General features: G+C 42.3%; 1 protein-coding gene across 2 annotated transcripts; it reads left to right on the plus strand.

Moving 5' to 3' along the window:
• arntl1a (aryl hydrocarbon receptor nuclear translocator-like 1a) lies at nt 1-25,960 on the plus strand. 2 transcript variants are annotated; one of them, XR_007030968.1, is made up of 21 exons: nt 1-151; nt 8,905-9,084; nt 11,057-11,120; nt 12,108-12,255; nt 12,909-12,929; nt 13,133-13,165; nt 14,450-14,479; nt 15,055-15,212; nt 15,668-15,747; nt 16,108-16,200; nt 16,440-16,557; nt 17,102-17,251; nt 18,397-18,643; nt 19,141-19,247; nt 19,349-19,499; nt 20,220-20,299; nt 20,427-20,535; nt 20,907-21,000; nt 21,827-21,920; nt 22,606-22,878; nt 22,911-25,960. XR_007030968.1 is itself a non-coding variant. In XM_035642060.2 (20 exons), the coding sequence occupies exons 3-20, from the start codon at nt 11,075-11,077 to the stop codon at nt 22,761-22,763; spliced, it is 1,917 nt and encodes a 638-aa protein (XP_035497953.1). In that variant the 5' UTR covers nt 1-151; nt 8,905-9,084; nt 11,057-11,074; the 3' UTR covers nt 22,764-25,960. The 2 variants fall into 2 exon arrangements, 1 of the variants encoding a protein (XP_035497953.1); XM_035642060.2 differs by having other exon boundaries at nt 22,606-25,960.
• Nucleotides 25,961-26,241: the final 281 nt, after the last annotated feature.

Here is a 26,241-nt window from a genome sequence, read left to right on the forward strand (position 1 = left end):
ACTAGGTTAGTGGTCCGACGGGGCGGTGACGGTGCGCGGCAGAAACTGGGTCACCGGTTGCAATTCGTTTATGTCACACTCGTGTGGGTTGATGTTCCACCGCGTTGACCCAGCGGCTCCCGATGGATACACCGAGCTCACCGGACCCGCTGTGAGTACACAACACCTCCCGGTCACCGGTCGGATGCGTGTCGGTGTGCGCGGCGTGGCGGGGAAGGGGGTTGTTTTAATCCGCGATGGATAGCGTCGATGTTTTCCCGAGCGCCGTGGTCATGTCAGTGAGGAGGAGGAGGGGGGCGGGGGGGGCGCTAGCTCGCTCGCCAGGTCGCTTGACAGTTAGCGTTAGCTTAGCTGCTGTATGCTAACACCAGGTAAACGGGGCTACGTTGTTGTTGCGCGTGGAATTAAAGGGGGGGGGGGGTTGTTTGGCCCCGTGAGCTTTAACTGTTGCTGGGGCTTTTTCTCCCCGAGGTGAGAGCCCCTGTCCGCGGGCTTGTTATATACACCGTCACCTATAGGGGAACAGTGCTAACCACTGTTAGCATGCTAGCTATGTAAACAGGCCTTGGTGAGGAGGGAGGAGGAGGGAGGGAGGGGAGGGGGGGGGGGGGGGGGGGGGGGGGGGTCCTGGTTTTCTTCGATAGCATCCATCCATCTTCAGAGCCCCGCGTCACATCTCATGTTCCTGCTTCCTCCAGGAGCTGTTGGAGCTGTTAGTTGACCTCACGATGATGTGCTTATGAAATATGGTGACACCGTAGTGTTTCGTGTGTTGGTCCGTGGAGAGTGTGGCGACTGAGGATGGACAATGGTTTCCCCCCAGAGAAGATGGTGGTGGTGGTGTTGGTGGTGGTACCCGGGGGCTTCGGGTTCATCATCGGGCTCGAGGCAGGAGGGATCCCCTCTTGTTTCTTGATGAGGCTTCCTGGAGATCAGGGATGAGGATGAAGGATGAGGATGAAGGATGAAGGATGAGGATGAGGATGAAGGATGAGGGATGGTTTGGATATCTTTATCTTTTTTTTCCCAGTGGTCTGTTGTGGATCTGTTTGGGATCCTTGATGTGGATAACAAAAAAAACCAAATCCTGCTAATTGTTGATGAGCAGTCTAGTTTTTAAAGATTGAGTTGCCTTCAGTGTTGGATGGTGAACTGTGCAACTTGTGTGTTTTGCAATGTCGTTTTTTCTCATCTTGCTGTTGAAACCTGTGTAAGTCTGCTCAACATCAGTGTCATGTTGGGCTGTGTGACGTGACCCATATTTCAATAATGATGAATATCAACATAGTGCATTTCTTTTAAATTCAATGACTGAATGTATAATAATAACTCTATTTGTATAGCACTTTTCAAAAATAAAGTAACACAACATCAATGACAAAATCAGTAGACAAAATAAAGTAATAAAAAATACGATTTAAACTCGAAGAAATACATACATAATCACTTATGTATTTCAAAAACATCACGTAAAAGCCGTTCGGTAAAAGTAAGTTTTGAGAGATGATTATAAAAACAGGCAGTGACGTATCAATGAGTTCCAGAGAGTCGGGGTCCTGACGGCATTGACCACGTCACCTTTAGGATTTATCCCCCACTTGGCCCCACCCCTCTGATTTGCAAGTTTCCCGTGTAGGGTAGGGTGTTCCATTCCTTTGATGATCGAGGGGTTAGGGGTTATCTACCACTTCAAATAGCCCTTCAAACGTAGGGAAGTTAGATGTTGACTTCAGGTGGTGGTCAAGGCTGAAGACTCCAGCCTTGACCTTGGAATATCTATCCGGGGCCATTTGGGGAAAAAAACACATTTAATGTTCCAAATTTCTCATTTTATTTTAAATTTCATACCTTAAAAATTAAAGGTACTTACTCATATTTATTTCTTCCCATCTCCTTTGTAATTAAGACCCTTTTGTGCAAAATATGCAATTACGCATGAGACGAAATATGGTTGATGGCGCGTCGCCGGGGGGAAAAGCTTCTATCAAAATATCTGAGTTGGTGGGATTGTTTCGAGGACCCTGTAGTCCGGTACTTTTGTGGCTCTCGTCCGTAGACAGACTCTGCACTGTTTGACTTGATTCTTTTGTAAAAAGAGGTTAGTGGTGTGTTGTGAGTGTGTTGTGACGAGGGGTCTGTGGCATAATTACAGATTTTCTGGTCTTTGTCGGCTCTTTTCATACTCTGACCACATCCACGCAGCAGATATTGGCCCTTCTTGTTTGGTACGAGCTCCTGGTTCTGTCTCGGAACGTCAGAGTCCTTCGGCGGATTGATATGGTCATATCGCACAACTCCCTTTGTGTTTCCCCGGTAGTTCACGTGTTAATAACCTTTTTCCCGTCAGGAAAGACTTCCCGCCGTGAACTTCAGACTTGGACCGACAAGTGTTGTTGTTGTTTTATTTAGCTTGTGCACAGGTAGCAACCTACCTCCATTGGTGCTTATCAGCTCCACTGATATGTTGTCACAAAGGCATTTTGATAGCGACAGTGTGTTGTGAGGGCTGCAGGTCACCACCACCCTGTTTTTTTTTTTCTTTCATGGAGGCAAGCGACGCGGCCGTTTCTGCAAAGTGTCCGTGAAATCAATAAGTGCAAAGGTCATTGAGATGGGGAAAAGTAGAAGGTGACAGATGGTGTTAGGAAAAAAGGGTGATGACTTAGTAGTAGGTGTTTTATACAGTTTGATCCAGAACTCTGTACCATGAAGCAGGATTTGCAGGTTATCGAGTTAACGTAAGGTTTACGAAGCTGGTTCTCTGTTTATCGGGGTAAATCACCATGGTAACCTCTTCTGAACAGCTCAACCTGCTCCGGAGCAGGGTTCAGGTCGAGATTAGAGATCAAAACTTTTTTAAATGGCCCAAACTACCGACCAATCAGATCACTGGAAGAACCAGAGTCCTCATTTCTACAGGATCCTGACGAGGACAATAATCATAATAAAGCTCAGCAGATATTTTATGAATGAGTGGAATTGTGTTGCTGTTCCAGACTTTTCACGTTTCCTCTCTGGTTTTTAAAACAGTTTCTGATAAAACAGACGGAGATCCGTTAATCTCACTAAATAAATACATACACGCTTTGTTCGAATTCAATAAAAGATGATTTGATTCCCGACAGTGATTTAATTTGTTATTCTAGTCACTGCAGCCCGGAACAACACGAGGAGACGGTACGGCCATAAACTTTCTTTTAGTATCTTATTCAAAAAACTTCACTCATGGTTCCGATGATGTCGCTTGTAATTAAACGACTCTGCCTTTCCTGCATGAACACGCTCGTCGCCGGATATTAAAAAACCCAGAGTCAACTGGGTTACCATATCCCGTTTTTTTTGATTTTTTATTATTATCATTTGATTGCATGTAATGTTGCAAGATCAGTGAAAACAGCTGTGGTGATGTACGCAGTCCAGAGTTTTAGGACCATGTGGTTACAGCGTTCACCAAACGGCTAACATAAACCTCTTCCTTGTGCCAGTTAAAAAGAATCCCTTTTATTAATAAACAGGAAAATAAAAATTGGCTGCCTTGATTTCCCAGGGAAATTTTATTGCATTTATTATTTTTTTGAATTATTACTTTCTTTCTTTCTTGCCAAGAGTTACATGAGAAACTGATCGGGGTCCGGCAACTTCCTGGAGACCCTGAAGGCCTGGCAACGGGTTTTGGCAAAAAAATGATGACCCAAGATATCTGAAATACATATATATATATATATATATATATATATATTTTCGGGGTTACAAAAAATGAAAAGATAGATGCAGTGAATACATTTGTGAGCTTTACAGATGCTCACTGTCAATTTTTTCATATTTCTCTGACAAAAAATAAATAAGATTTAGTTCCCAAGCTGTTAAACTATCCCTTTAAAGCCCCAGTGTGTCATTTTTGTAATTTTCTGGCGGCTCACCTTCCTAGGCTCTGGCTTCTCAAACTTGTTTTGAGGCCACTTGCACTTTCGACCGACAGGGGACACTTTATGGTGGCGCACAACTGATTGGGTGCAGCGTTTGAAATTTGAATGCGACGTATTCTGGACCGTTTGGTGCAACAACCGTATTCAACACGACGTACATGGAGACTCACACGGAGGTCGGGTCCACCTCATGGAACTATATTTAACTCATTCAGAATTAATGACAAAACATCGTGATTATACATATATAAACACATAGTTATGGAAAATATATATTTAAATTTCTGTGAGTTAGTTCTTCTAAATATTTATACACTGTAGCTTTAAGTGTTTGAGATCTTCATGGTCAGTGGTGTGGGCAGTCTGTTCCCTGAAACACCGACATGATTAATTATTGTTTTGTCGGCTCTTCCAAGGGGTTTGAAAGAAAGGTGAACTTGTTGAGATGAACGGCTGCGGGTGAAGAGGTACGTTCTTCAGTTTTTGGATGATTCAAACTTCTATTACCTCTTCAAAGAAACGGTGCCGTCGTTCCCTGGCATTTGGAAAAACTCACTGGCTCCGTTCCTGCTTCATCACAAAGCCCCGGCTGGCACAGTTTGTCTCATCACAGTCTGGACATTTGATAGAAGTCCAATTGCAGAACTCACGAAACGGATCATTTCACGGCAATTGTTGTTTAACCTACTTTTTACTTTCTCAGTTTCCTTATGACTCGGCGATAACTAAGAAGGCCACTCAGAGAGCGTGCATACCTCTCAGCCAAAGGCTTACGCCCTGTCGCGCCATGTCAAAGAAAAATGAATTCCTGGATCTGTTCCAAAGTGTAATGGGTTCTTCTTTGGGTCACGCCCCACCCCTCCACGAAATGTCAAGTATGTCAGCTCAGAGTAATCCTGCTGACAGGTGAAAACATATCATCCTGAATACAATATCATCAGTCAACTCAATGTTCATTTAAGTTGCCAGTCGTCCTCGAGCAGACTGTCTGTGGGCAGTGTGTGGGAAAATTAACCATAATTCATAGCCATATGGATGTGTACAACTTTTTTTTTTTTTCTTCTTCTCATTTTTGTTGCGTTTTCCTATTGTTTATTACCTCCGGCGGAGGCGGTTATGTGATTGGTTCGGTAGCAGGATTACAACCACATAAACATTTTTTCAAATGTAGGCCTTGGTCACGGTATTATCGGTATCGGTATTATCGGCCAACTGATATATCGTTCGGGCTGATATAATTTTTTCTACTTACCTGGCTCTAACTTACCCTCAAGTTAGAGCCACTTGAAGGTTATTAAAACCTAATTCAAAGGAAAATTATTATTAGTAAAATTAAAGATTAAAGATTTGAAGTGTCTACATCAAAGTGCAGCTGCCACGAAAACTCGGGTCTGCGTTAAAACAGACGAGAGAAACTCTGCTTGTAGTTATTAGTAATTGAAGTATATTCCCTGTTTCAAGGCCAGGGACGTAAAAGATAATAACGTAAAATGTTACTCAGATATCCGGAGGGTTAACAGGGTCCATGTTATGCCTTTCAGGATGTTTCCTTAAGTTTGTCATATTCCTCTGCCACTATTTAACGATAGTCGTGCCACTGAGCCTAACGGTTAAATTTCTTGGTGTTAAAACCTGTAACCCTCAAAGGAAGGAGAAGAAGAATGCAGAGTTGAGTGATGATTCTCTGTGGTTTTATTATTATTATGAGAGTGTCACAGACTGTTTGTGGGGAGTGTGTGAAACACTACAGTCATTTAGTCAAAATGGAAAATGATGGCGAGGTTCGAAAGAGGACGTGTACCGACCCTTGAGTACTGATATGATAATATATTACTACTGAGTCGTCATGGGTCAAGGGGGAAATGGGCAGTTAATGTGTAATTACTAGAGTGATCGCGAAAACTTTGGAATATTTCAGAAAGTATGATAGTTATGAGAAAGTTGAATACAAGCCGGAACGTCCTATTTGAGCTGAACGTGTTGATGTTTGAATAAAGTTTCTAGGTTCCAAAATGTGAAAAGAGAAGAGGGCCAAAAAATGTATATACAAAAGAATAACATGAAGCATTCTCACCACTAATGATAATCTTTATTTATAGAGCACATTTCAAAATTAAAGATTAGAAAGACAAACGGGATGGTAAAATAAAACAAATTGAGTATAAATCAGAAAATATGGTTCAAAAGACATTAATACTCAACTAAAATCAGGAACGGCCTCGTCGATATAACGTGTTTTTGATGAAGGAGAATTGAAAGAGACTCGCTGACTCAGCTAATCGAATCTCCTCGGGCAGGTCGTTTCCAGAGCCTCTGGGTTCCTTAACTGCAAAATAATGTTTTCCTGTTGTCACATGATGGATAATCGTCATATTGCACTGCCACCATTTCAAAATGAACATTGATGTTTTAATTTTTAAACTAAATATTTCTCAAATGGCAAAGTACATAAATGCTGAAAGAAGCATGTTTCAATCACACTAATTTCTAGTTTCTAATTTAAAAAAGACAACACTCTCCATCTCCACCCTCATTGTTTTGTATTGATGTTATGACTTTCTACTTACTGTAGCAGTTATGTTAATAAGGAGGTGTCGCTGACAGTTTTAAGTGTGGCGGCACCACCACAAAACAGTGAGTCATCCACTACTGAATTAATCGCCAACTATCTATTTTGTTTACCGATTAATTAGTTCAAGAAGTTTTTATAGGAAAAACAGTCAAAATTCTCAGATTTTCAGCTTCTTAAATGTGAATATTTTCTGGGTTTTTTTGCTCTTTTGTGTGTGTAAAAACATAATTTGGGGTTTTTAGGGTAACACAATCAACATTTTACACCATTTTATGAACCAAACAACTTATTGATTAATCCAGAAAACCATCGAAAGATTAATCGATATGGAAATGAATCATTCCAACACGTTATGACTGAAAGAAATTGTAAAGTACTGGCTTCATATAAACGCCATTTTAAACACAATTTGCAGCTTCTGTTTTTCATCATTTCTGTCAGAAAGTCAGAAAGGCAACGTCATTATTTCACAATTCCCTATTCTAAAGGATATTATCAATAAAAATCTATAATATTTCTGTCAGTGTGTTATTGTCTGTGATCTTGGAGACCTCGTTTCTGCCTGGATGTCTTGCAGCCTGCTTCCTGACAGCCTGAGTGTAGGTGTATAAGGGCAGAGCAGGGAAACTAAGCTGAATGGCATGCTGACTCACTGACGACGTAGAAGTAGGTGGTGGCGGATGGAAATTGAGGGCTGGCTGGTTTGAGACCATAGAGACTCGACTGACCCAGTTTCCAATCCGGCACCAGATCCTTTCAGTGCTCAATCATGACATAGTGGTTTTCCCCCCCTCCAGCCCAGAGCTTTGTCCCAGTATAAGAGCTCCCTGAGCCTGTCCTGACCTAGTAGTCTGCTGCCTGCTGCTTCAGCCGCGCTTCTTGAGCTTCGCATTTTGTTGTCGCCGCACTATTCAACATTCAAGTGGCCCCGACAAGAGAGTTTCCTCTGAACCCTGAGAGGAACTGACTGGTTCCTATTGTGTTATCATGTTGTTTTATGATCCTTTTTCTTCTTATCACACGATTGCGAATGTCTCAAACACTTCCTATAACATGGCTGCATTACTAGATTTTCATCTTCAGACAGACGATAACACTTCTACATAAATTCACAGTAAAATCAACTAGGGATGCACCGATACCACTTTTTTCAGACCAAGCAAAAGTACATATATTTAGCTACTTGCCGATACCGAGTACCGATGTGAGTACTTGCACCTGATTGAAAAGAAGAAATATACCTTTGGAATTTGTGGAGTCGCAGCCTTTATGTGCTGTATAGCTTGTGCTGGTGGCATGAAATGTTATGATCATCAGTGTCAGCTTTTTTGTAGTTTGCGTGTTTTTGCTACAAACTGCTGGCGTTGCTCTTCCCGTGCTTAATGCTGCCAACCTGCTTGACTTTCCAGAGGACGCTATGTTGCCATCGTGGTATCTGGTGCTGTAGTATCGGAGTCGTTTTATGAGTACAAGTATGAGTACATGAGCTCTGTATCGGTGCATCCCTAAAATCAATAAACATTTTCAGCAAATACGACTTTCACTTGATTTCATTTTAACAAATTGTTCACACCATCATAGATATCAGTTCCTTAACTATGCCAATTTTTTTCCCCCATCAACATCCATGAATTGTTCCCTGGGAAATTTGCTGTAAATGTCCAAAACCACCTAATCTCGCAACGTTTAAGAACGTAATAAAGAAATCTATGCCAAAATTGAATGGGTTCTTTCTTGGCCTGTGTCCCATCCTTCCACCAAGTCTCGTGGAAATCCGTTAAGTAGTTTTTCCTTAATCCTGCTGACAAACCAGACAACAAACAAACAAACTTATTTAATTGAAGGGACAGAGGTGAAAACCTTACCTCCTTAGTAAGGAGGTAATAACACCAGGCTGGAATTCACACATCCGTAATCACTATAGAATCGTCCCGTCTGCCCGGTTGATTGTTAAAACCCTTCCTGAACAGCAGCTGTACAGTTACAGAAGCTTATTAACCAGCAGGCGTGTGTCCTGCTTTGGTTTTTCTCCATATGTTCAAAGAAGTTAGAGCCACTTAAAGATTATTAAAACCCTAATTCACAGGAACGTTACTATTAGTAATATTAAAGGAAGTTGTGAGTAAGATTTGAAGTGTCTACATCAAAGTGCAGCTACCACGAAAAGTCAGGTCTGCGTTTAAACAGACGAGAGACACTCTCCTTGTAGCTTTCAAGTAGATGAATCCTCAGGATTGAGCTTGGATTCAGTAATGACATTTAGTCGTCTTGTTTTGCTTTTGAAGAAGTAATGACCGTCTGTACAGTTTGATTGGAACATGCATTTGAATGATTTTGTTTCCACATTTAAAATATCTGATTTGCATTTATTTGACTGGCAGTGTTCTCGTCATCTCTTCTCTTCAGAGGTTGATTCAGAGTCGCATCATCTCGGGGTGTCAGACTTACCACAATCATCAAACTGGATCAAACCAGGTCGGACTGAATCGAAAACGAGACCAGATCTGAACCGATCGCACACCACCAGAGCTGATTCGAACGACACCAGGCCCATAACCAGGAGGCCTGTCCCAGTTTCCTATCAAGGTAACTCCTCTCTCTCTCTCCATGTGCAGCCTGTTCTCACGCATATTTAATGGAGGGTGAATTTGAGTCGAGGTGCCCACCGATCATAATATGCATCAGTTTGACTGGAACCAGCAAAGCGTTGAATACACTAATAGAAAAACACGTTTTCCGTACTTTTTCTTCCTGCCTCCTATGTTTCCATCACCGTTGTACAACCATGGATCTCTGTGTTCATCTCTGCCTCAGGACAAGTCTCCAATATTTGCTTCTAACGTTTACGTCCGCTGACTCAAATAAACATCGTGTTGAGGTTCAGTCATCTGTCAAACAAGTGTTTATTAGAAATGATGCTTCGTCATTCCACCGTTCCAGCACGCGTTAGTGGAATATGTTAGAAAGGCCTCTTTCCTCTGCAGGAACCTCTTACAGGAAGTTCAGCGGTTCCTGAAAGCCTTACCAGTGTTTTTTAAGAGTAACTTAAGGGTGTAAATTTACTTTAGAACTAGACCCCTCAAATAGTCCCCCCGCTCTGGGAGGTGGATCTATCCGATGGCCGTGGAACTATCAAGGTAGAACTTTTATCGAAGAAACACGAGCCATGTAGCTGCTACGGTTTGTTAATAGTATAATTCAGACGATGAACCAGCTCTGGAAGGACAAGTGTGTCAACAGCACGTGAGACTGGGTTTTCTGGACTAAACGATTGATCGAGGAAATAAGTGTCAGAAAAATCAATTCATGGAAATGAGTTGCACGATAAACTACATTAAACCAACAACTGAACCAGGTAGCTACTGTCAGGGAAAGCAAGTGTCGGTGAGGAAGCTCCAACTCTGGATGAGGTTGTCGGTGTCTCACAGTTAAATGATGTACTGATGTTGTCTGATGCATTTGACATTGATATTGAGCTTGTATGTTTTCAGCTTGTCTGTTGATTAGAGACGAGGATGGAAACTAGCAGGTTTAGTTTTGATTGTGTTTTAGTGTCATGATGGCCATAATTATATGCACGGTTATGCAAAGTTATTGTGGTGGAAAAATACACCACAATGCGATTTGAATTTTGAATTTAAATATTTTGCAAACTATACTGAGGGTAAAACCAATTGTTGTTCTACAAGGATCATTTTATATATTAATTTTCTATTTTTTCACAATTTATTGTGTTTTATTGGTTAGCCGATAAATAATAATGTAACTGTCAATATACTTTTAAGTATTAGCAATATAACAAATATGTTCTACATATATATGGATATATTGGTTTTAATTTTTTACCTCAGATTTGTGTTTGATTAGAGTTTAAACCCACAACCTTCACTCAGGATAATATCACTCTGATGATGTGACATCTATCGTGGTAATTATCGATATTGACACATTTGAAAATTCTTCATTTGAGTTATTTTGTGCACACACACGCACACTGAAGTGAGGACGATAAAAGATGTAAACACTGACACTTTACTCATATTTACACAGTATCATATATTCGTACATCCACTGTTTTGTCAGTTATGCTACTAAGGTTTTTATCAAAGTTATTTGTTTGGACGTTTTTATCTATTTGAAAAAGATCAAAGCTGCCGATTGGCTGCAGCCTTAAACCCTGTATATATATATACGTCTACATCTGTTCCCAAACTCATCTGTGACCGTTAATCATATATCATATCATATGTTAGAACATTAGATTTATTGCTTGTCTCGTTCACGATATGCTCTGACCTAGATCTGGTGGAGAAAATAATAACTGTGACCTGCCACTGTTTCTATACGGTGCAGTTATATCGAGACAGTAACTGCTTCCTGTTTATTCCGCCTCCACATTTGACCTAGATGTGGAGAGATTGTTTGCAGCAGCGTGTGTCCAGGCAACTGGAAACTGTTTGTCTGTGTTTTGTTGTTTTTTTTATCTCGGTGTTTTAAATATTTCGGTTTCAGAGAGTCTCCTCTCATGACATATTTCTCTCTTTTTCCATGTTCACAGTTGAGGGCTCCAGAGTGGATGGAAGGAGATGATTTTAGCACAGAGGCAGTGATGAACATCTGTGGTGAGTGTGACTTCACAATGATCTGGCTTTTTTTTTACATTTTAAATTTTTTACAACAGCAGATGTTTTTCACCTGTTCTAGGGAAAATATGTCATCTTTTATTTCCTTATGACCTTATATCAGCTCTTTAAGTCATTCCGACTGTGTACTTTCCTGAAACTCACGTGATTCCTGATATTTCCAGACATTCCAGATGTTACTTTCTTTTAAAAATATTATCAGTTGTCTACCTGTAGACCAACATAGGGAATTATTTAAAAGTTAAATTAGGAATTGGAAAATTAAGAAGTAACATTCACTTTGTCACACGCACACACACACACACACACACACACACACACACACACACACACACACACACACACACACACACACACACACACGGCAGTAGAATTCCTGACCCAGTTAAATATACCAGGGCAGATTATAAATCCACAATTTCCTCTAATTACCCACTTAAAGTATTTTGTAAAAAAAAGAAAGATTATCATTATTATTTTTAGCATTATTGCCTTTATTCACTGCAAAAAGTGAATTTCAAGAAAGTAAAAAAGACTTGTTTTGTATTTTCTTGTATAAAAAGAAAAATAATCGTGTCACGAAGGTTTAGGTAATTTTAAGTATAAATATACAACATTGTCTTAAAAAAATACTCAATGACATTAATGTAATGAAAACCGTAAAGTATTATGTGGAAAAACGTAATTATATATATAAATGTTATGGCATGAAGTTTTAATAAATTATGTTTTATTTGTAAGACATTTAGCCTTGGACAAGGCTAAAAACTGTTTCACCACAGCAACATAAAAAAATCTGTCATCATATATAAATGTAAGTCAAGTTAAGTTGGTAAGTTTATCTTATGAGATCAATGACAAACTAAGACTATCAGTTTGACTCGACTACTCACCTGAGTCCGTTCGGTTTAGAAAAGGTGGTTAAGAACGGTAATGATAATGGAAGTTTTTGTCTTTTCTCCGCAGATGACCTGATGGCAGACCAAAGAATGGACATCTCGTCGACAATGACCGACTTCATGTCCCCCGGCTCCACCGACCTCATCTCCAGCTCCATCAGCACACCCGGTATGGACTACACCCGCAAGAGGAAGGGCAGCACCACCGACTACCAGTAAGAGAAAGACGGGGAAGCGGGCGAGTTTTTATGAATGTTTTTATAAATGTGTTTATTTATCTTTATATAGTAAAAGTAGTAGTCTTTTTTTTTTTATATATATCTTTTTTTTTATATCACACAATCTCATTAATTCAGGTGTGAAATTTTCCGCGGACCACTGTCCAGACCATGGTTCGGTCCGTTAGCAGTTTGAAAACATTTTTTTGGGGATGGTTCGGACTTTCAAACCAATTACAGGAAGTTGAAGCAGCGAGCTGTCATAGAAGAAGAAAAAGAACCGGTGGGAATAACAACAGGACGTATGTTTGTCATGTAAAGTTCTTTAACGCGCTGGCTAAAAAAACTGCAACGTGAAACCATTAAACTAACTGGATCAAATGTAAACAATGTAACAAAAACACGAGCGTAGGCTCAGACCTTGGTTCGGGTATGAAAACGCCGATAGACTATCAGAACCTTTTAGCTCAGGTTACACAGATTCTAGAGATACGAACAAGAGTCTGTTGACTCGATCACTGCTGTAATTATTTTGTCTGTGCAGCCTCCGATAAAAGATATGTACCATTAAACGTGAAGCACCGTGAATAATCACATTCATCAATACCTCAGTGACAGAAACTAATGAATTCATTTGTGTTTCTTTGCAGAATCGATGGATTCTCATTCGAGTAAGTTCACCCGACTTGATGTTTTATAGATTTTTAAGCGAAAGTTTAATTTATCAGTCTGAAATACAAACCAGCCCATGATTGATTTTGCGAAAATACAATAACAAAACAGACTGAGAAACAAATCTCCTGAACCCAGTGAACCGTTCTGTGGTTATTTCAATGTGTTTCTCATTAATATCTCCCTTTCTCTTCCTCCGTAGTGACATGGACCCAGACAAGGATAAGATGGGGAGGTAAGAGGCCGTCGTCACCATGGTGACAAAGCTATAGAGCTTTAATCTACAGGATGTTTTCATTTCATTGCGTTTGTGTCATTTTCCCTGCTGCTGCTGAAATGAACCTGTTTCCCCTTTAAATCACTAAAACTCGACTCAAATCAACTAAATCATAGAAAATATACATTTTATTTTTGTTCTTTTAATATAGGAGAGCAGATTTTCTTTCGCAGTTTGTTTTTTTCATGTCCCATCCTGCCACTAAGTTTGTGGAAATCTGTTCCAGTTTTTGCTTAATCCTTCAAACTTTGTACTATTTCCCCTTTTGATGATAAAATACATATTTACACAAAATGACTGAGTTTTAAATATTAATCTTTTACTATGAGAATCAGTCCTAGAACAGGTAACGTCAGAATTGGAAGTATCAATATTTTAATATCAATCTGCAGAAACTGTTACTCTCTGTGTATGAAGTGCAACATAGTAGCTACACTAGTCAAAATGTAAATATGTTAACAGTTGGGTTTTAAAATGATTTATTTACATACATAATATTTACTTAGATAATAATATGATATTAAATTGCTTATGACAGTCATTTATATAATAATATTTACTTAGTAAACATATATCTATTTGCGCTCAGACGTCAAATATGGTCTGAAAAATCTACAGAGAAGTCTGGAAATTTGAAATGGAAAATGTTTCCTTGGCGGAGGTAAAAAAAAAAGTTTAAAAATGTAATAAATAAATTCCTTTTTGTTTTTATTATTAGTTAAATTCTGTTCACCCTTTCTTGTCCTGGTTTGTCGGCAGCTTTTGAAAAACCAAAGCAAATCCAAAACCGTCTTTTTTCAAAAGCGTGTTCTAAACGATCTGTTGGATAATTCTTCTTTTTAATCTCTAAACATCAATAAAATCAAGACACAGTAGATTTTATTCTTCTACCTACTTTGAGATATTATCAAGTGCCAGTGGGCTGCTGGGGAATTGTCCTCATTTTTTTTCTTTCTTTTTTATTGGCAGCATGAATGAGAGAGACTGTGAAGAGGTTTTTCACACAGAAAAAACGGTGTCATATTTGTATTACGTCAGAATCAGATACGACCCAGGAACTTTCGTCTTGTTGCGTAAAGCTTTGATTCTGTTGAATGAGGTTGGTTACAGAACCTGTGAGGTTTGGCCGTGGCCCCATTACCTCGCTCCCTCCCTCAACACCCTGGAGCTTCATTTTTTTCTTCTCTGAAACATTCCCAGTTTCCATTCTCTAAAAATTGGCTCTGTTTTTTGTCTTTCCAGTGACCATCAGGGCCGGATTAAGAATGCCAGGTATAAAAACTCTCTCCCTGTCATTCCCCGTTGCCTTCTACTCTCTCTCTCTCTCCTGAGATAAATGTCGCTCGGAGCTTTATAGAAAGAAACTTCGTACAATGAGGTGTGTGGATCCGCGGGACTGTGAGAGCAAACTGTACCTGAACGGCTGAAGACGAGCTCGTCTGAAGTCTCGTAGACCTGCGGGATGTCTTCTCACAGTCCTGAAGGATAGACGGGAAAAAACAAACACGGGGTTTCATCTTTCATCCTCAGAGAGCAGTTTTTTTCTAAGCATCAGCATGCAGGTTTACATCTTGGGTGGATTTGGATTGTCCTTCCTATTGTCTTTTCCTGTCTACTATTCCTTGACCTCAGTGGAAAACGTCTTGAGGTCAAGGAAAGGGGTAAAGGAGCATTCATAGGACTGAGGAAAAGGCGACAGCGCTCAAATTTTAGGATGTAACAGGAAAAATCCAACCGAAATCTTGTAGATATTTACTGCAGATTCATGTCAGCGCTGTGGAATTTTTAAAAAGTGTTTTAAATGGGTTCACCGTGTGTTAACGTGCGGCGCTTCTCCCCCACGACAGAGAGGCTCACAGTCAGATCGAGAAGCGGCGCCGGGACAAGATGAACAGCTTCATCGACGAGCTGGCGTCGCTGGTGCCCACGTGCAACGCCATGTCGCGCAAGCTGGACAAGCTGACGGTGCTGCGCATGGCGGTCCAGCACATGAAGACGCTCCGAGGTCAGAACCAGCTCGTACACACACACAAACACACACACACACACACACACACACACACACACACTCTGAAGCAGCTCTGGTTAAAGTTGGGAGGACAGGAGAAAAAGGGATGCAGGGCATATTCGTACCTCTCAAGTTTTCAGCATTTCTTTAATTTCTTTGTATTGTGGTAAACAAAACATATATCTGTGTTTTGGGTCATTTTTAGCTCTGGAAACTAATTTTTCTAAACTATGAGATTTCACTGATTTAATGATTAAGATGGCAGATTATTAGATAACGAAAATAATCCTTAGGTAAAGATACGAATCGGCGAATAAGCATGACGTATGAGTCGTAAGGGATTGTTCAGTGATGCATCATAATACTTTTGTTTTTCGTGATCGTGAGAACAAAATGTCTTCCTACTTAAATTGTTCAGCAATCCTGTTGTTTGCTCTTGTTGTTGTGTGTAGGCGCGGCCAACCCGTACACGGAGGCCAACTACAAACCTTCCTTCCTGTCAGACGACGAACTGAAGCACTTGATACTACGGGTGAGTTCAGACACTCAACATATCGAGGTCGTGAACAATGTTACCTGATGCACGTAGACAGAGAAAGACAATACATCTTTTTTTTTCATTTTTGTCTGCTAATTATGTTTTGCAAAACTTCAAACCAAATATGACTGAATCATGTTAGGAATTCTGATATTTGATCTGAAGAGCCATTATATGTTATATAGTAAAGGAAATCAATAAATAACTTGTGTATTGTAAATGTATTTACTTATTTGGTTTAACTATAAAAACATTGATTGATGAAATTGATTATTTGACTACATTAATATGTGAAGAAAATACATTTTTAGAATCCTATATTTATTCCAGTGTTTTCTGTTTTTGATGCCACAGGCCGCCGACGGCTTCCTGTTCGTGGTCGGGTGTGATCGTGGCAAAATTCTCTTTGTTTCTGAATCGGTCTACAAAATTCTCAACTACAGCCAGGTACAGTACGCTGACAGTGCCAGAGCGCCACGGACACGCTGAACAATCCCGTTCACTTTTAGCCACGTTCAGTTTTTCGGCCATGAAAAGATTCCTTGTGGAATTATGTTTATGGAATTCATAAACCACTAGTTTATATTTGTCCACTTGTTTTTTTGCCTCCAACGAGACGTCGACGTTCCCTTCCTCCCTCCCTCTGTTCTCCCCTCACTTCATTTCCCCTCCTCGTCTGTCTCCAGAACGACCTGATTGGTCAGAGCCTGTTCGACTACCTTCACCCCAAGGACATCGCCAAGGTCAAAGAGCAGCTGTCCTCCTCCGACACGGCCCCGCGAGAGCGGCTCATCGACGCTAAAAGTAAGAAAACACAAACAGACTTTGGTGTGTATGTGGTAGATCCCTTGTTTTCTCTTCCCTCTCCGCCCCCAAGTTTATGTCGTAATCTCTAGTGTCCTTGGCCGTCAGTAATCTCAAGGTCGTCACTAAAATCACCAGTTTTGTCTGTTAACGGAGTCAATTTGGAATTGATCAAACCACTTGATTTGCATTTCATCTTGATATATTTGACCCATAATTTTGTAATTTGGCAAAAGGAAAATATCTAAAATATCTTTAAATGGAAGAATACAGATTTATTTTAAGACACAGAAACAAGAGGTGAAATAAGTCGTTTAACTCTTGAAACAGATTCAATCATGAAGAAAGAATCGTTAGATCTCCCTCTGGGATGGATTATTAAAATGTATATTCAAAATGTTGTTATGCAAAAAGGGAAGGTAAGAAAAATCTGTTTCCAACATTGCAGAGAGTGAAAATAATGTTTTGCAGCGATAAAAAAACGAATGAAGTTTATCTCTGGAAACTGCTGATGTTGTCTTCTTGTCTCGTCGCGTCTCTGCAGCCGGTCTCCCCGTGAAGACGGACATCACCCCCGGTCCGTCGAGACTCTGCTCCGGAGCCCGACGGTCGTTCTTCTGCAGGATGAAGTGCAACAGGCCGTCGGTCAAAGTAGAAGACAAAGACTTTCCCTCCACCTGCTCAAAGAAAAAAGGTGCAGTACACTTGTCTTTGAGTTTCCTTTGTGACAACTCCACAGATTCCCTGGTGTCGCCACGTCCTCATTAGAACGAGGAATCACACGTCGGTTGGCACCGGAGCGTCGTCGTTACACAACGCAGGAAGTCGGCCTCCTTTAGCACATCTACTCACTTTCCCCTTTATTTAAACTGAACAGCAGAACGGGACGACGGTCTGTGAGGTGACGACGCTAGGGATGTTATTTTGGGACGCCATGCACTGACCACTTGTTGATCTGTGTAACAAAGCAGAAATCTCCTCAGTATATTGAGATCTCCACGATCTCCTTGGGAACTGATGCAACCGCATGCATTTTTCCATCACGGTAACGAACTGGGTGATTATAGTTATAAGCTGTAGATCACTTTATTCTATTTTAAGATTCTCCCTTTTCGTTTGGTCGTGATGTCAGAGCGGCATGACCCGCTCACGCTTCCTCTTACGTGTTGATTTATGTTCTGCGGTGTGAGGTCATATCATATCTGACGATCTGCATCATCGTGAGTCCGGACTGCAGCTCACCGTCATCCTGTTATTAATAGTAATAATAATGATGATGAGGAGGACAAAAGAAACAAACAGTGTCAACACACCTCCGTTTAACCATCCCGTTCAGAGTGTACAGTGTTTCCACGGTAACCAGATTACCCCACATAAATATTTACACCCGCCTACCCTCGATCGCGTGCGACTTCGATTCCTCCTCGACAGTTCAAGACCAGCAGATGCTTCTAATCTGAAACTCTGGACTGTGAAGACCGATTGTCAATGTTTAGAGTATACAGAATCATTTTTTGATCTGACTTCCTGTTATAAAAGAACATTTACGACATCCTGCTCCAGGACACAAGATCACTCATATGGGGAAGCAGGAGAGTTTGGTTAAACCGTAACTATTGGATTCATATATATTTAATATATACAATTAAGTATGTAGATAATTAAGAAAATCAACAACCATGACAGGTTTAAATAGAGATTTTTATCATGTAGTATTTTGACGTCAATCCACTGAACTATGAAAGTCTCCCGTCAGCTCCACAGCGTGGGACGTCCGCCCCCCTGAGCCCATCCCCCTGATTACTTCCTCTTATAACCGTCGCCACTCTCTCTCTGCAGCCGACCGCAAGAGCTTCTGCACCATCCACAGCACGGGCTACCTGAAGAGCTGGCCGCCCACCAAGATGGGCCTGGACGAGGACAACGAGCCCGACAACGAGGGCTGCAACCTGAGCTGCCTGGTGGCCATCGGCCGCCTGCACCCGCACATCGTGCCCCAGCCCAGCCTGGCCGACATCCGGGTGAAGCCCACGGAGTACGTGTCCCGGCACGCCATCGACGGGAAGTTCGTCTTCGTGGACCAGAGGTGAGACGCAGTGGAGCGTGGATTTGACCGTGGTTTATTTGTTTGGCATCTGCTGCTCCCTAAGTCTTTGTCAACTTACCGCGGATATTAAAAAGGCTTTTAGCACAAAATGCAAATCGGAAAATATTGACGTTTCATTAAATTTCTGACATTTTGACCAGCCGACTTCAGCCTCTCGCGCTGTCGAAGCAGATGCTGTGTTCCGTTACACCTCGGATCTCGGAGCCCGGAAGCCTGGGTGGGGATTTTTTTTTCCTGACCTCCCAAGTTGCCATTCCAATTTCAATGTCCGACTCGGAGGTCGTTATTCCTAGTTCCGAAATTATACTGGAACGATAAACCAGAGGTCCGAGTTCCGATGTGTAATGGAATGCAGGGAAAGCCACAAGTCAATTCCTCAAACTCAGTGTTGTATTTCCTGAGTTTCCATCTCGTCAGCAGAGCTGACTGTTTCACATGGCTACAGACTGTAAATGTGTGTGTGTGTGTTCCTCCAGAGCCACAGCCATCCTCGCCTACCTGCCCCAGGAGCTGCTGGGAACCTCCTTCTACGAGTATTTCCACCAGGACGACATCGGCCACCTGGCAGAGTGTCACAGACAAGGTGCCTGATCACAGACGGTTAATGAATGTATCATGTTTGTGTGCGCGTGTATTCATCATCATCATCATCTTCAACATCTTTGTGTACTTCCTGCTCCGCAGTTCTGCAGATGCGAGAGAAGATCAACACCAACTGTTACAAGTTCAAGATCAAAGACGGATCCTTCATCACGCTGAGGAGCCGATGGTTCAGCTTCATGAACCCCTGGACCAAGGAGGTGGAGTACATCGTCTCCACCAACACCGTGGTGTCGTAAGTACCGCACGCACGCACGCACGCACGCACGCACGGACCCACACACACACACACACACACACACACACACACACACACACAGCGGCACGACTCGACTCGCAACGAAGGATCCAATGGTCGGAATCTTCCCGGCCCTTAACTTTCCCAGGATTCATTGCGTGCAGGTGACAAACATTGTCGGACCAGTGGGCGACTGCGGCTCTGTTGCTCGGCGACAGCGGTAAGGGTGCGGAACACGCCGGTGACGCCAAATAGGACGTCCGCCGTAGACCAGAGCGTCTCAATTTCATCAGTCGGGTCTCAGGAATATCTCAGGGAACAAAGGTTCACTCGGCCTCTGCTAAGAATTTTTGGGGGTTACAGGTCAAAGGTTAAGGTCATTGTGATTTCACAAAACAGGTTGTTGGTTTTTTGGCCTCGCAACGTGACAACTCAAGATCGCTTTGAGGGAATTTCTTCAAAGTTTAGCAGGAACCTTCACTTGGACTCGTGGACGAACTGATGATACAGTTTTCGGAGGTCAAAGGTCAAGGTTACTATGACCTCACAACACACGTTTTTGGCCATAACTCAAGGATACATACTCATATTTTAACAAAATACACATAAAATCCTTTTTAATACATTTCTTCAATGTCTTCACTTCATATGTTACACGTGTCTGGACAGACGGGGCGGTGATTCTAGTTTAACGTGTGTGTGTGTGTTTCTCTCCAGGTGTGCCATGATGGAAGGATGCGACTACCCTCAGTCTGCTGCCTCACCTCAGAGTATGGACAGTGTTCTCACCTCAGAGGGTAAATCACCACTCGCACCTTTAAATAAAAAGTGGAAAAGTTTTGAATCCTTCCGAGTTTTGACGGATGTATCAATGACGATGAATAAAATCTCCTCACTTCCTGTTTGCTGTGTTTTGATTGGCAGGCGGCGGGAGGCGGGCGCTGCAGACGGTGCCCGGCATCCCGGGCGGCACGAGAGCAGGAGCCGGGAAGATCGGCCGCATGATCGCGGAGGAAGTGATGGAGATCCAGAGGTGAGAGGAGATGGAAGAAGCCTTTATTATTATTATGTATTATTACACCATGTGTGTCGTGTGGACGCCATGTTGGATCTTTAAGGGACAAACATGAGACGATAAAGTGAAGAAGAAGAAGTAGGACGGTTCACAGACTCTCCTGCTCGTCGTCGTGGTGACTCAAAACTGCAGCAGACGAATCCGCCCGACGGATCGTGACCTTTTTTTTTTTTACTTGTTGTCATGGCAACGCTGACAAAATTCCAGCCTAAAATGTTTTTTGAAAAATGCGAGCTGGAATAAATAAAGTCTGCTCAGTAGAATCAGACCTGTGTGAACTGTGTGTGTTATTCAGCATCACTTGAACCGTCTCTCTCTCTCTCTCTCAGGATCCGAGGCTCCTCCCCCTCCAGCTGCGGCTCCAGCCCCCTGAACATCACCAGCACCCCCCCACCAGACACCTGCTCCCCCGGGGGCAAGAAGGTAATTCAGACACACTCACACACACACACACACACACACACACACGTAAAGTGAGCATGTCTGAAGAACTCTCTGAAGCCGATGAAGGTCATCGGTGTCTCGACGTTCCTCGGAGATCAGAGTTCTTGGAAAATGGGTGGAAAAAGAAATAGAGTTGAGTCGAGGTGTAAACAGATGCTTCAGGTCTCTGGTCAAAGGTTTGACATGTGAAACGTGAGGAGTCAAAGAGGAGCAAAGCTACAGGAAGTGATCTGGACAAATACACAACTGAAAATTACAAACCGTTTATCAGAATCAGAGACGGGACGACGTGATGTCGAATGTGATGTGACCTTGAATTATATTTTTGGCCTCAAATCTTCTCCAAATTATTTTAAAAAAAATGTACTGAATGGAACTCGGAGAGACTCGTGACGGATCAGCAGCTGAACGGAACTGTCACGAGATGTTGGATGAAACTGGATCAGAGGGTCAACGACAGTTTGTACAAAACAATTTTTGTTTTCTTATTTTATTTATATATTTTAAAATATATATTTTTTCTCTCTAAACCTGTTTCCTCTGTAACATTTGACTTCCTGCCCCCGGAGGATCCAGTCACATCGTGTCGCGTGTCGTATTGAACAGTGACATATTATCAGCATGTTGACTCTCACATGTTTTTCCCATGATCCCTCAGTGTCCGTCCTTTTATGGACAAACAAAGATCTAATGGAGGACAAGATGGAAACTCGGATCTGTTTTCAACGTAAACTGATCCCTGTGTGTGTGTTTGTGTGTGTGTGTGTGTGTGTGTGTGTGTGTGTGTGTCTGTCGCCTCCTATAGATTCAGAACGGAGGGACACCTGACCTGCCGAGCACAGGGATCATTCCTGGACCTGATTCCGTCGGATACCCCTACTCCAACCAGTCCATCATGAGTGAGTCTCTCACACACCAAACACACTTTACTGACGGGGTTCCTGCGCAGGACAGAAAATTATGGAATTTTTGGAAATGGAAAAATGTGTAGGAACTCTGAACTTAAGCTGTATTCACATATGAATGCAGGAAAAATGTCCGGGAAAAATTGGGTCCGGACATTTTCTTAAGTTTGTTCTTTGCGTTTTAAAAAAACCACCGCAGAAATAAAAAAAATATTTGGAAAATTCAGGAACATTTTGTAGAAAATTCAGGAAAAATTTCATAGAAAATTTCGTAGAAAATTCCAGGAGAATTTCGTAGAAAATTTCAGGAGGATTTCTTAGAAAAATTCAGGGGAAATTGTAGAAAATTCAGGAGAAATTGTTGAAAATTCCAGGAGGATTTCGTATAAAAATTCAGGAGGATTTCGTAGAAAAATTCAGGAGAATTTTGAGAAAATTTCAGGAGGATTTCGTAGAAAATTTCAGGAGGATTTCGTAGAAAAATTCCAGGAGAATTTCGTAGAAACTTTCAGGAGGATTTCGTAGAAACTTTCAGGAGGATTTCGTAGAAACTTTCAGGAGAATTTCGTAGAAACTCTCAGGAGGATTTCGTAGAAACTTTCAGGAGAATTTCGTAGAAAGTCCAGGAGAATGTCCAGACTCACTGACATGATCCTCTTCTCCTTCCTCCTCCGTCCAGGCGACAACTCCCACCTGAGCATCGACATCATGGACGAGCCCGGCTCCAGCAGCCCGAGCAACGACGAGGCGGCCATGGCCGTCATCATGTCCCTGCTGGAGGCGGACGCCGGCCTGGGCGGCCCCGTGGACTTCAGCGACCTGCCCTGGCCCTTGTGAGGACGCTGCGAGGGGCAAAGAGGGAGAGAGGGTGGAACTCTGGCGGCCATGTTTTTCCGGCCCGCTGCCCACAACGACACTGCAAAAAATGTTCATCTTGACAACATCTTCTTTTTTTTTCCTCCCACGAAAGAGAAAAAACATTTCTCTTCACGCAGTTTAGTGCAGATCGATCTGGACGTTCAGATTCGGTCATTCCCTCGTAGCTGGACCTGTGTTTTTTCTTTCCTCTTTCTCCGGAGCGGACGATGGATTATTATATATTATTATTTTGGAATCCTGCTCCGGAGGAGGAAGTGTTGAGATGATCATGGATCTGCGGTGTCGGTTGTCTGCAGACGAGGGAGGGTCCTCTAACTTTGCCACGGCGACGGAACATTACTGTAAAACAACGAAGAACAGTCAAAAAGATGGAGCCTGTAGTCGAGGGTCGGCGGTGCTAACGTGACGGACTCCGGGTCAGGAGCCGACCCTGAACCCACCACGGTGACTCCTCCTCCTCCTGAGACGTTCACGGACACGAGCTGGAGTTTGGTCTGTAACGTAGGACGGCGTTGTGGCCGTTCCCCACAAAATGGCTTCTTCAACCAACCGATCTCCAACATGGGAAATCGAACAGTCGGCACTGACACTTCTGGATAAGAGGTTTTATTCCCACGGTGACACGAGCAGGTGTATTTCAGTTCAGTTAGAAAGTGGAGAGAAATAAAAAACCACTTAGCTGCTGGTTCCTGAACTTCACAACTTTTTCTCCAACAACAACTTCAAAAGATTATTTTCCAGAGGAGCAGATTCTGTTTTTTATTCCAAAGTCTAAAAACACAGTTTTACCTAAAAGTATTTCTGTGATGATGAATTTTAAAACTGTCCAGAATATGATTCAATAACAGGTCAAAGGTGACGAGCTGTGTCTCACTTCAACACTACAAACTTGTTCCCATCAACCAAGTCAAATCACACAAATCTGAAGTATGAATATAAAGTTGAATTCATATTTTTAAGCCTGAAGTTTTGTTTCATATACTGAAAAAAGTATAGTGTAGTGTGAAGAAAATAACTTTTTACTGTGTACAATTTTGATTTTACAATTTCGATCCACAAGATCCAGACGTTTATTTAGATCTTCAACAAATCTCACAATCTTAGATAATCAGTCCCCGGAACAATGGAATAATAATGAATCTGTTCATAAAGATCCATGAATAGCAACAATTGCAGAATTGTGAAAAAACGAAACAAAAACAATCTCACAATGTTAAAGAAAGTTTGTGGCTCCGCCTCTTTCTCCGGATCCAGGCCCAAAGGTAACGGACTCCTTCTCCGCCCTCGTTCCATCCGCCGCCAGGTTTTCGTAGTTGTTTTACGAAAGGAGAAAGCGCGGTGAAGTCGACCAGCAGGGGGCAGCAGCAGCCGCTCGGTGTGTTTTCACGACTGTTACACGTCTCGCTTGGTTCTTCCCTCCGCCGACGTTTCTTCCCCCGCCGCCGTTTTACTGACACGCAGCTTCTGACGTGAGCACGCGACCGTCTGACTCGGGATCAGTTTCCAGAGATAGTTTCTTTGTCTTTGCCTTTTGTGAAACGAATATTTAAGAAACGGCCTCACTGTTGTTAAAATGTCGGGTTTTGAATTTCGCCCCAGACGAAGAAAAATCACCCCGAGTCTTCGGACTCGTTTCATTCTGCTGCAACGACGACGACGTCGCGTGGATTTAATAAACAGAATCCTGCACTTCATCTTCAATCTGGTCCGCACTTATTAATACGCAGATGCTCTGTGGCTGTTCTTACTGTAACGTCCTCCCTCGGTCAGCAGAGGGGGCTGTGATGTCGACGGGGGGAAGTTCTGGAAACGGATAAATGTCCGAGTGATCCCAGCGTCTCTACGGAATTCTTCATTTCAGTGTTAATGTTTTCCCCCGGACACGAACTCCTCGCGTCGTCACGGTTCGATCAGAGCCCGGGTGGAACAACATTTTTATGTTTGGAATATAACGTTTTTGGGGCTCAATTTATTGCGAGCAATGCCAGTAACTCTAGAAACTAGATCTTCCTTCAGTAGAGCTCACGCGTCCTGTAATCGAGCTGCACCAAATCCTACAAGACCCACACTGAATATAGAAAATAAAAATGTCTGCCATACGTTTGAATTGTTAACATCGTTTGATAGATGATGAATGTAACTCCTCGCTCATTTTCTTTCATCTTCTCTGTAAAAAATAATAATACAGAAAATGAAACAAAGACGTTTAAGTTCAGTCGTTTCTCAATCGGCTTCTAAATACGTCTGATAGATTTTTTTTAAAATTTTCCCTTTTGAATTTGAACACGTTCAGTCGTTTTTTAACTGATCTTCTGATCCGGTTTGAACCGGACGAGGTCCCGCCCACAATCGGACGAGGCCCCGCCCACAATCCGCCGATGTCACGATCAAAACCGATCGATTAATTCTGACTGTCGTATTATTAGTCATCAATATTTAATTAAGGAATTTTATTAAAGCGACAGTGGATCAGATCTGTCGATCAACTTCTGGTTTTGTTAAATCATCTTTCGAACTGTAGATAACGAGTCAACCACACGTTCACCTGCTCCCTCACAACATCGTCCTCCTTCCTCGACGACTTCACGGTTTGACTCCGGACCAGTTTCCCTCCGTCGCCTCTAGAGACGGAACGACACGGAGTCTTGGGGGCTGGTTCCCATATTAGGGAGTAAAAATGTTTTCCAATTTGTATCAACAGGTTTTTGTTACTTCATCGTTCTAGAGTCCGACACAGTTTTTCGTCCACGTTCAGACCGAGACTCTGACGTCCGGGGTCGGCGTGACCGCTCGGTTGGTTTGGCGCCAGGCCTGTTAACATTAAGCCCCGCCTCCTCTTCCTCCTCCTCCTCTTCCTCCCGCCTCGACAGCAGCCGGTGACATCACTTCCCCCTCTGTATCTGTTCTAGTGGTTTTTTGTTTCAATGTTTTTACGCGACACACTACAACAAAGTGTTTCCCCTGTTGATATCACCTCCTCCTCCTCCCCCCCTCCCCCTCCCGACAATAATGTATCAAATCTTTAAATATGATCATGCTAAGAGTATACTTTATGCAAATATATATGAGTATGATGAGTGTATTGTATGTATCAGCAGTGAAATATTTTTAAAATAAAACCGTTTCTGTCATTGTGGACTGAGACGTTTGTCGTTCGTGTTGCGACTGTCTTCTTCAGTCGTCTTAGTCGTCGTCTTCTTCTCTGTGTGGCCTGATCTTTCAGCCGGCTGGTGTTTTTATGTGACGCTGCCGTCCAGCTGCAGGAAGATGCAGCTGCTCTTAGCACACGGCTGAACACACCAGCTCCACTTTGACACTGGCGTCCGTCCAGATGCTCAAAGCTTTTAGCAGATGAAGATGAGTTAACAAGTCTTCTAGAGCGTTGTATCGTTTGGCAGATAAAATATATACCCAGGAGTAAAGTGGCCAAGCCTGT

The sequence above is a fragment of the Scophthalmus maximus genome, chromosome 7 (genome assembly GCF_022379125.1).
Source record: "Scophthalmus maximus strain ysfricsl-2021 chromosome 7, ASM2237912v1, whole genome shotgun sequence".
NCBI classification, from domain to species: domain Eukaryota; kingdom Metazoa; phylum Chordata; class Actinopteri; order Pleuronectiformes; family Scophthalmidae; genus Scophthalmus; species Scophthalmus maximus.

Bases quoted from the DNA above. Each gene is read 5' to 3' on its own strand.
- arntl1a (XM_035642060.2), top strand. From the start codon at position 11,075: ATGGAAGGAGATGATTTTAGCACAGAGGCAGTGATGAACATCTGTG. The intron at 12,256-12,908 runs GTAAGAGAAAGA...GTTTCTTTGCAG, and splicing joins GGCAGCACCACCGACTACCA to AATCGATGGATTCTCATTCG. The intron at 16,201-16,439 runs GTACAGTACGCT...GTCTGTCTCCAG, and splicing joins AAATTCTCAACTACAGCCAG to AACGACCTGATTGGTCAGAG.